Source organism: Branchiostoma belcheri, unplaced genomic scaffold (assembly GCF_001625305.1).
Source record: "Branchiostoma belcheri isolate BF01 breed outbred unplaced genomic scaffold, Haploidv18h27 scaffold76, whole genome shotgun sequence".
Taxonomy (NCBI): Eukaryota; Metazoa; Chordata; class Leptocardii; order Amphioxiformes; family Branchiostomatidae; genus Branchiostoma; species Branchiostoma belcheri.
The window spans coordinates 1,027,786-1,038,394 of record NW_017804420.1 but is presented as its reverse complement, the minus strand read 5'-3'; the positions used below and the strand labels follow the sequence as shown (position 1 = coordinate 1,038,394).

The following is a 10,609-nucleotide window of genomic DNA, read 5'->3' as shown; positions in this document are numbered from 1 at the left end:
CAAAAGTGAAATCGTATACGTAACTTGCCTGGAGATTGCCATATAGTACACGTCTGACATCTGCTTGGTTTTCATTCATATGGTAATGAGATCGACTGCGAAAATTTCGCTTCTGCCAGGATTTGGCCAGTTCTGCAAGCGATCAGCTAATCGCAAAATCATGTTTTACCACATAAATCGAGAATGGAGCAAATTTGATGGGTGATATAAGTAGGAATACAGTAGAGGCGGTAAGGAGTATACTCTAAAAAGAAGGAGGTAGGAAAATGTAAAAAGTTTCATTTTTCTAAGATTGAAAAAGCAAAACTTCATCCCCTATCACACCCCCGTTTTGGAGCACCCGTTCCGAAAAGAGCCCGTATGTCGCTTTGGCCATTTCGCGAGTTGGGAAACGCGATGGGCTCTTATGGGGTTTTTACTCCCTTTCTTTCCTGCTCTTGTTCTTGACCTTGATGCTCACCCCAACTGCCTAAGTATCACAAATATATCGGGAAAGAACCGTTTTAATCTTGCATGTGATCATTTTCAGACAAAGATTCTTAAAACGGCTTTTACAAGCGACTGAATACTTAGCTTTTTTGGCAAAATCTCTGTAATTTCAATGTTCACAAAACCAATTAACTGTCTGTTCAGTCACTATTTACAACAGTAATTATAAAGTAAATGTGAAATGAATTATAACACAGTAAAGACCAGGAGACATAGGTGTTGGTTCTCCAATATTTTAATGTTTTAATCATTCATTGGCATAAGTTATGTATGGTACTTTTGTAGTGTAGAAATGATCTGCTACTCTCCAAGCACAGGTTTGGGTTTTGGGGGGTATTTTTAGCGTGTTTTTAGGCTTTTTTATCGGGGTTTCTCTTTTGCACTGAATTTTTTTCCCACCAAACCCAGTGCAAAAGAGAAACCCCGATAAAAAAGCCTAAAAATACCCCCAAAACCCAAACCTCTGCTTGGAGAGTAATGATCTACCACAAACACAACTAAAAAACATACTGCATGTACATTTCAATTGTAATAATGATGCTATTTAGACATTTTACAACCTTTACAGTTTATGTTAGCTTTATCATCACAAATATTTGGGCACAATATTCAACTGGGCCAGTTGTAGAAATGCAACATTTCTTTCACAAATTGGTGCCAGCCTTACACACATGCTTAACATAAATACAAGTTGCTGTCTTACAACAGACTTCGTATGTGCTGTCTTTTAGGAAGAATTAATACATCACAGCAGCAGTATACATTTCACATGGATTATAAGAGTCACAACAGATAAATTCACTTCTTACGTCATGCTAACTAACATCCTCATACATGTTCTTCTTAGTAAACTTTGATTTAAACTTCACTGCTAGAAATTCTACACTCTAGCTACTACAGGTAAAGGTACATTTGTAGTTCCAAAGCCTTTTTGAGGCTGTAGGAGAAGCTGGTTGTAAATCCACTGTGTCTAGGACAAAGTATTATAACTATAATTTATAAGGCAGCGCCCATCTCTCTCCTTCTACCAGCTTTCACCACCCAAACTGAAGTCAGGAACACATTTTTTAACTGGGTGGAGTGAATAAAGTCATGTTAAGTGCCTTTCCCAAGGACACAACGTCTTGCCAGGAATCTTACCCATGACCTCTAAGTTTTATGTCCACTGACCTAACTACTTGGCCATTCAACGCCTGTGCCGTTCTAGCTAGACAGAAGTTCGATGTGGAGGTTTATTCTCCTGAGTGTGTCCTCAGGCATACACAGGACAGGGTTGACAGTCTTCACCTCAGCAGCCCCCAGTAGAGATAGGCCGGCAATCCCAAACAGGGTGTGGAAGGGATCCACCTGGGAGAAACAACAACAAAAAGTTTGCACACCTTTTGATCATCCCTGGTGATCTGGCCATTTTCTTTGATCTCTGTATCTGTATCTGTATCTGTATAGCCGGTATAATCGCGTTTCGGCGTAACACACCAGCTTCTGTATCTGTATCTGTATCTGTATCTGTATAGCCGGTATAACCGCCTTTTGGCGTAACACACCAGCTTCTGTATCTGTATAGCCTGTATAACCGCCTTTTGGCCTAACACACCAGCTTGATGTAGATTTTGTGTGAGTATTTCAGGTAAGGCACTTTTCTACATTTGATTCAACAAATAATGTTTAACAATGCACCAGGACTGTCTCAAGGACCCGTCTACCTGTTTGCTTGTGGAAAAATATTTCATCCGATTTACTGAAGAAAAAGATGCTTCTGAAAATGCACTACTGGTAAATGACATTGCAGAATTCAGAGAATTTGAAATTCAGATGTCAGATCAAAGATTTTGTAGCATTACCAGTGGTTGATTAAAACAAGGCTAGAGTCAGTGGGTTTTAATTTTGCTAGGGTTGGTTGGGAAACAGGAAACAACATTTTTCTTGACCTTACCATGTCTCCTGGTCGGTCTGCGAACCCTCCCGTCTCCTCGTCCTGACAGGCCAGGATGAACGTCCGCAGCTTGTCCTTGTCGATCCAGTGCAGCCGACCAATCATCTTCAGCGATGCCAGGACCCACCAGGAGTAACACACATCAGGCAGTTTCTCTGGCCGACCATTCAAACCTCCTGGGGGAGAAAAGAAACAAGAAATGCCAGTGAATAGTTTCATCAACTTGGTAAGTCACTGAATAAAGAGACTTTTTACACAGTTTTATTGAGCTGAAGTTTTGGTGACCATCTGTAAATGACAATCACATACATATCACACTCCTGTATGTTTGGGACTGCATTGTAGATACAGTAACCCTGTAGATATGTAAATATTTTACATTAAGGTCACCTGCTGTGCAATGTGACACCTGTTAGAACTGCCCCGAGGAAGGTGACAGATGAAACATCGGCTGAATAAAATTCAGGTTGTGTAAAGAGAGTGTTTATTGAGAAGCAAGTACTGCTGAGCAGGGGCTAAGATGGGAATAGCTGTTTTGGTGACACGAGTGGGATGGCAATGTGTGACTGAAATAGTTGGCTATCTTGGTGCCCTACAGTACCTGATGGGAGTTGTCTCTCACACAGCCACCAGCCCAGTAAGTCAGCGTTGACATGGTGAAGCTGCCCCGTCACTGCCAGGAACCCAACACAGCAGTAGATCTGTACAAACAACATGAACAACAGGGTTAACTTTCACACTCCTGGGTAGTCTTGTCCTTAGGTAGTTGGCTATGAAAACCCGGTTTCAAATGCCTAGTAGTTGAACTCACTCGATTCTGCTAAAAATGAGTGCCTACCTTTGGTTAGGGACGTTCTCTTGGATGGTATATCCAGTTCTGTGTTCAAAGACAGTCATACCTCTAGCATGTTAAAGAACAATCAGAATAGGGGTCCATTCTGGTTTAAGTGGATTACTGGTTACCCTATTGGTCTTTCGCAGCTTGTACTTAATGTACAAAACTGGTGTGTTACCCCTAAAGGTGGTTCACTGGTTCTGACAATGAAGCAAGAGGCACCCTGACAACTATTGTTCATCTGCAAGAAAACATTTCAAAACTATTGTCTTTGAATCTAAGACTTAGTATGCATTCCTACCTGTCCAGAGTGTGATTCAGACCCTGGTCTGCACCCAAAACCGCCATCAAAGTTCATACAGGAGAGAACAAACTTGGTGGCCTTTTCAAGGTCAATAGCACTCAGCTTGTCCTGGATACACAGAGGTACAAGAAGTCATCACTACATTAAAGACATCCAAAGCAATTTCTAGGCAGCAAAACTGGATTTTCAACGTCAATTTTCTGGCCATTTTTTTAATGTAGTTAGTTCAATAAACCCTATCACATAGCATACTGACATCTGTGAGGAAAAAATTGATTGTGAGTGTACTCACCAATAGTTTCAGACAGGCCACAGCACAGAAGGAAAACCTGGTGTCCACTTCACCTGTAATAGACAGAACAAAACATAATTCACTTGGATGGCCTCCTGTCCTGCTATGGGATAATACATAACATACAACAAGGAAGGTCACATTTGCAAAGCAAATACATAATGTTTACCATCACATGGTCTAACCCATTAAACTACTGTTCTGTTCATTCTCACTCAAACACATTAATGTATGTGGTGACCAGCCCCTCCAACTCTGCCACTTACTACATAATCTAATCTAACACCACAGGGTGACAGCCGTCTGGTCCAGGTCATTCACCTTACTTGTTTGGAAGGGGAGAAGAAGAAACAGGACAAAAATAAGATGTTGTCCTTTTGTGAAGGTTAATGTAACTAGATAACCATCTTTGACATTTGTAATGTTCCCAGTACCCATGATACAAGAATATTATTGTTTAACTTTTCATCAAACACCACCTTTGTGCAACTTAAAACCATAAAAATATGAGAGGGGAGCACCTACCCCATTTGTCACCAAAAAAGGATCCGTCAGGCTGTTGTAAGTTGGACACAAACTCCACAAGTTTGTCCACATTTACTGCATCTAAGGCATCATACAGGGTCAGGATCTGGGGTGGGGAAAACAAAAAAAATTCATATCAGGCTAAATTTAAATCAAACAAGTAAAATCTGAGATTTTATACCTCCGGGCTTTTTATTGTATATTTTTCCATGTTGTTTGTTCTGTATAGTTGATGGTGTTGAATTTTATGTGTTAGATTTAGCGTTCCTGGTTGTGTTTAAATAATACAGGACTGGTCAACATTTTCATCTGCAGCCCATACCATGTACCCACGGTAAAAATGCATGTCGAGAACGTCTGAGACAGTATACCACGGTATTTGTAAGTTAAGAAGTCGTACTATACGCCGAAAACATCCAAGATTGCGCAAGAGGGCGTTGACCCCTGACCCATTGGCCCACCCGGAAGTTGCGCTGGCAGCCAGCCCAGCGCCGCGCGCGACGATTTTCAGATTTTTACGCCCCAAAACACATATACAATAAAAACAAAAAAACCTGCACCATCTACAGCCCATTAGAAGAACATACACCGAGTCCAGTCTACCCCAACGCGAGATACAACTGCGATAATATTTCAAAATACATATCGGAAGCAGACACCCCTCTGTTTGACCCCTTTTAAATGGTAAGACCCAAAACTGAAACCTCCCCATTCCTTAACAACATGGTAAATTCCATTTTCAGCATGGCGGGGGTGTCCGGAGCACTTAAAAACCTTTTATTTCCACGCCCATAAACACATATGCAATTAAACAAAAACGTTCTGCATCATCTGCAGCCCAACAGCAATACGTATACCGAACCACAGACAAATCCGTCCAGCCGATCGCGAGAAACAGCTGCTGACAGAAATGTTTCGAACCATAGTAAAACCTCCTCGCGGAAGGATATCTCCTTCCCCGGAGGTAATAAATTTTCCAATACATGTAATACTATTCAGGTGGAATTAATCCATGACTTGAGTGGTGTTGGCAGGACCGACTATACACAATTTTGTGAGGGAATTAAAAAATGAGACAGAGAAAGAAATAGAGAGATAGTAGAGAGCAGTGTTCTATCCAGCCTGCAATTTTTTTCCATCATCTCAAACGTAACATCCAGTGCTGAAGGATGGCCAATCCTAAGAGAGTCTGGGGCATGCTCCCTGGGCAAATGATGAAATCTTGACCCTCTGAAACAGTACTGGTGTGTCCTGCATTTTGAGGAGCAAATCTTGCTGGTAGACTAGTCTCTTTCCACATCTTTACATGCCATATTTTGTCTGTCAAAAATGACCTTGGCAAAAGTTTTGTCTGTCATGAGTGGCAAAAGTCTGTCAAACGCCTTGAGAGACAGACCCCGACTAGAAGACTGATAGAGATATTCTGACCTGAACAGCACTGAGTGCATAGAGGAGATGAGGATCGTGTCCCAGACTGGCGCCAAATCCCCCGCAGTCGTGCTGACACGCCGCCACGAACTCCACAACCTGCTGACGGTCCATCCTCTCCAGCTGACCCAGCAGGTCCATGGTCGTCAGTCCCCAGTACATCCCACTCAGCCGCAGGTACTCTGTCATACAGTACTCCTGTAGAAAAAAAGGGAAATGTAGAACCATAGCTTTTTCGGGCTGTAATGTCAGTGGGTTGTTGATCCACTGTGTCTACTGTAAGGTGGACCCCATCCCTCTCCTTCCACTGCTTTTTACATCCCCGAACAAAGTAAGGTACCCATTTAACACCTGGATGGAGTGAAGAAAGTCACGTAAAGTGCCTTTCACAAGGATAGCCAGGAATGCAGGGATCAAACCTACGAAATTCAAATCTCATGCCCGATGGTCTAGCCACTCAGCCATTAAAATTAAATGGCACTACTGGTAGTAGTCCTGTACAACATGTTATGGGACAGGTGCTCTGCCATACAGTATCTCTTGTACAGGATATCAACTGATACATATCAAGCCTTATAAGGAAAAGACCTCACAAACTTACATAGTCGTCCTTCTTGGCACCATACAGAGCGATGAAGTCAGCATGTTTGTTCAGCAGTAAGTCAGAAGGTGCATCTTCTGGGATGGTGACATCCTTGACTGGGGCACTCTGAATGGGCAGTTAGATATACATGTAAATACTAGTATGTGGAGCTGTGCAGAAATGTCTACCTGCACGTAACATGCACTGGTCCATGTACTGGATGTATACTGGTATGTACATGTAGTTGTATGTGGATTTCTATTATCATCATCAACATCAACATCATCAACACCACTTTGTGGTGCATCAAAAGATGAGAGGACGATTGCTAATTTTCTATACATGTAACGTTATTACCTACGCCAAGGATTTTGAGCTTGCAATAGATAGTTGGTCACGGCATTCACAAATAAAAATAGATGTACATGTACCTACCGATTCTGATAACAACAACTTGAGCCTTACCATGGTTTTATTTGTTAATGTTGATCTTCAGAATCTGCAGATTGAAACAATAAGATCATTACATTACCATTATACTCAAGGCAATCATACTGTTCGCATGTAAAATAAAAACATAGAATGCAAATTTGACAGACATGCAGCCACACTCTTATTGGTCGAACCACAAATTGACATTCTCTCATTGGTTGAACTGCTAATTGAGTCAGGATCAGTCGCTGAATGTACATGTACCTATACAGGAGGAGACTCCCCAGCACATGGGATTCAGTCCTGACACACCTCCAGAGATGGAATCGTGACCCCTGTGGATCAACTTTGGGTCCTACCCAAAGGTTGCAGTTCAAAGTTCAAAGTCATCCAATCATATGGAGCTACTGGACATTACCTTAAGACATTTGCATATCATGTGAACCATTGAGGAAGAATGGTGGAATGGCATTCAAAACAACAGTTTTAACATGCAACACTAGTTTTTATCCATCTGACTCTGACTGACTTCCGTAGCAAGCACCGTCTGTACCTGGATGCAATTTGTTTGGTGATGTTTTATAGCACCAGATCTTGTATATTTGGAAGAAGAGCCTGCTATTTATTTATTAACAGTAACCCATACCCAAGGTAACGTACCTTTTCAGTAGATTATACCCTTGTTCTTATACATACCTGTTTTACAAGCTGTTATTTCGGACTGTTACAGTTTGTTTCTTAAGGTTGGTTTCTTAAGTACGGGATTTCCAGTTTCTTAAGGTTTCACTATATGGCGTTTTATATGTGGTACCGGAAGATATATGTTATGTGCTTTGGTTCATAATACAAAATATCTTTTGGTAAATGTGTTAATTTGCTGTTAAGTTAAGTAATTCAACGTCTATCATCGACAAATACAAGGCAGTTTTCGTAGCTAACGTTACATGAACTAAGCTACATGTATTTTCAAGATGGCGCCAAAGCCTGCATAAATTATGAGCAGTTGGTCTGTGATTTCCGGCCTAAACAGTGCCTTAAATCTTACTTATTTCTTTTGCTGCATAGCTATAGTGTTAATTGTGTGTTTTCAATGTAATTTTGGTGCACGTGCTATATCTCGCAGGTGTGGAGTTACGTAAAAATAATACCAATTCCCTGTGCAGCTTAGTTCTAGCGCTTCCGGAAAATTATTTTTGTCAGATTCCCGGCCCAGTCATTCCGCCCAGGCGCGGCAGGCGGCGTAAGTGGCGGTTAATTTCACTTGACAAAGCAACGATAACCTTTCACCCTTCTCCTCACCTGAGCTGTAGGCGTGTACCAACTCCTGTCCTTGAAAAAACAACAAAGCAGCTCTAGTTGTTGTCGTTCCCGTTGCACTGGGAGTGATCATTCGTGTCGTGTTACCTTTGACCTCTTGATCCTTGGCGATACCACTGCGATTTAAGGGATGTTTAACTCAAATTATGAAAAGTAATACAATGTCTTTTTAGAGCTAAAATCCATAAAAGGTAAAGAAAACATTTATTAATATGAACTTAAAATTATTTTTACATTTAAAATGGTATTTATCGTAGAATAATAGAGATGGTGATAAGTTTTTCCATCGAGTTTCCCCACCTATTTATCGAGTGGTAACTACCGTGCACCCATATTTGCCAACGTCCATCAGAAAATCGTCCACTCTGCTGACAGCCAGACCAGGGGGACGTACTGCACAAAGAGCTGGACTTCAGCGTCGGCAACTGCATCTAAATCACTCGACAATGGCTTCAGAAGCAAAGAAAGCAAAAGTCTCCGTGAGGTAAGTTCCGTGGAGTTGTTTAGTCTCAGGTTTAATGAGTTATATCGGGATCGCGTGCTAGCACGTGGTTTTAAATGCTGGTGCGGGTGCCCAGGTAACGCGACACTCTGGACCCGTCCAACCGCAGTTCGGATATCTCTCGTATCTCAGTCAGAGCAAAGAGAGGTTAAACGATCTTTTCGGTGGTTGCCAGTCTGGTAATCTAAACTATCTGTCCTATTTACACAACTGTTTGTGTGCACCCTGGGGGAGACTTGATACAGATACAGGCGCCTACCAAGGCCAAGGGGCGGGGGTGGGGGTGTGTCATTTGACCCCCCCCCCTCATCACCCCATGCTGATCTCCTCTAATATTAATAGAAATAATAACTATTTTTTGTCCCCTATTTAATCAAGAAGCTAAGACTATTTTACTCGAGTTCATTATTTATTCGCTAATTGCTCCATAGTTGCAGGAGGAGCTAAGGTCTAAATTGCTGTCATTATGTCAGAAGTCATTAAACATAAGCTATGGTGATTGTATAGGGCTGCATTCACTCACATCACTGTACATCATACATGGCTCTAAGGAGATTCATCAAGACACTAGAACATTGATGGTATTCATACAGATCTAATATCTCTTTTGAGAGATTATACTCAAACACATGCATTATAAAGCAATATTCTTTATGTTATAAATCTGGATTTTCCCTAACAGGGAAGGCATCCTGTTTGGAATGGGGAACCCACTGCTGGATATCTCTGCAGCAGCAGACCAAGCCTTTCTAGACAAGTAAGAGTCTCAACTTATCATGACCAGTTGGTGTTTCAGAATTTTTAAATTAGAATTTCAAAAATTAAAAACTGTTTTGAAGTTTGTTTTGAAGCTTATGATGTTGCTAGTTTAACCAAGATTCTGTTTAATTTTTCAGGTATGGCTTGAAGGCAAATGATGCCATTTTAGCTGAAGACAAGCACAAACCCATGTAAGTACAGTTACACATTATTCCAATAGATCATCATTATACACAATCAACACAATAGATACTCAGTAACAATAGACCCCTCCCTTTGCCCAGCCCCCCTGTACAACTACAAATGCCACTTGCTACATAATGTAATCTAATACCACTGAATACTAGTGTCATTGACCTTATTTGGAAGGGAAGAGGAATGTGTAAAAATATTACCTAACCCTACTGTCTAAAACAATATCATGATCCCAGTTAGAATCATTTTAAGAAGAAATGATGACAGACAGCTCTTTGTTATATTGTTATAGGTATCAAGATATGGTGGATAACCTCAAAGTGGAATACATCGCTGGTGGAGCCACACAAAACTCTATTCGTGTTGCACAGGTTAGCAATCTTATTATAGTGGTTGAGAAGGATTCTTTGAGCTTACAATATACTGTACATCTGTGTATACATGTATTTAGTTTAATATCAAAAGGTAACATTTGCAAAGCAAATACATAATGTGTAGAAACAGAAAAAAACAAGGTTTACTTTCAAGTTCATGTATAACGTTACATAATATTTACTTTCTTTCTCAACAGTGGCTGTTGCAAGTTCCCCATGCTACCACATTTTTTGGTAGTATTGGGAAGGACAAGTTCGGTGAGGTCCTGAAGAATGCAGGGGAGCATGATGGGGTACTCGTCAACTACCATTATGATGATGCGGAGCCCACCGGTACATGCGCTGTTGTCATCACTGACAACAACAGGTTAGGAGTAATGCTGTTTCATGAGAGTACATACGACCTTTTGTAATGAAAAAAAATGGCCGAGCCTTTACGAAACTACTAAGTGTCATTGTCATGTTACTGGTAGAAACAGCAATATTTGGCATTTAGGGACTGTACGATATTTACCGGGGGGGGGACGGCCGGTCGTCCGGGGTAGCGTAAAAAATTTTCCTAGGCCTCCCCAGGTCAAAAATTTTCCTAGGCCTCCCCGGCTCAAAAATTTTCCTAGGCCTCCCCAGCGTGAATCATAGAG

The 10,609-nt window shown here is 41.2% G+C and overlaps 2 protein-coding genes across 3 annotated transcripts in view; one reads left to right on the top strand and one right to left on the bottom strand.

The window, feature by feature from the left end:
* Positions 1-1,115: 1,115 nt before the first annotated feature.
* Positions 1,116-8,259, bottom strand: LOC109485513 (geranylgeranyl transferase type-2 subunit beta-like). The gene is made up of 10 exons (XM_019789202.1): positions 8,121-8,259; positions 6,855-6,888; positions 6,408-6,515; positions 5,807-6,004; positions 4,379-4,484; positions 3,854-3,906; positions 3,559-3,669; positions 3,024-3,123; positions 2,423-2,598; positions 1,116-1,836 (listed from the first exon to the last, which is right to left on the bottom strand). Exons 2-10 carry the CDS (start codon positions 6,855-6,857, stop codon positions 1,693-1,695), a joined length of 999 nt encoding a protein of 332 aa, XP_019644761.1. The 5' UTR covers positions 6,858-6,888; positions 8,121-8,259; the 3' UTR covers positions 1,116-1,692.
* The window catches only part of LOC109485512 (adenosine kinase-like), a 7,055-nt gene continuing 3,695 nt past the window's right edge, over positions 7,250-10,609 (top strand). Inside the window, exons 1-6 of one of the 2 annotated variants that reach the window (XM_019789200.1) lie at positions 7,250-7,472; positions 8,491-8,622; positions 9,323-9,397; positions 9,537-9,590; positions 9,887-9,965; positions 10,166-10,335. In XM_019789200.1, coding sequence (XP_019644759.1) covers positions 7,396-7,472; positions 8,491-8,622; positions 9,323-9,397; positions 9,537-9,590; positions 9,887-9,965; positions 10,166-10,335 — 587 coding nt within the window. In that variant the 5' untranslated portion in view covers positions 7,250-7,395. Of the gene's footprint in view, positions 7,473-8,464; positions 8,623-9,322; positions 9,398-9,536; positions 9,591-9,886; positions 9,966-10,165; positions 10,336-10,609 lie in introns of those variants that run through there. The other variant, XM_019789201.1, reaches the window with a different exon arrangement.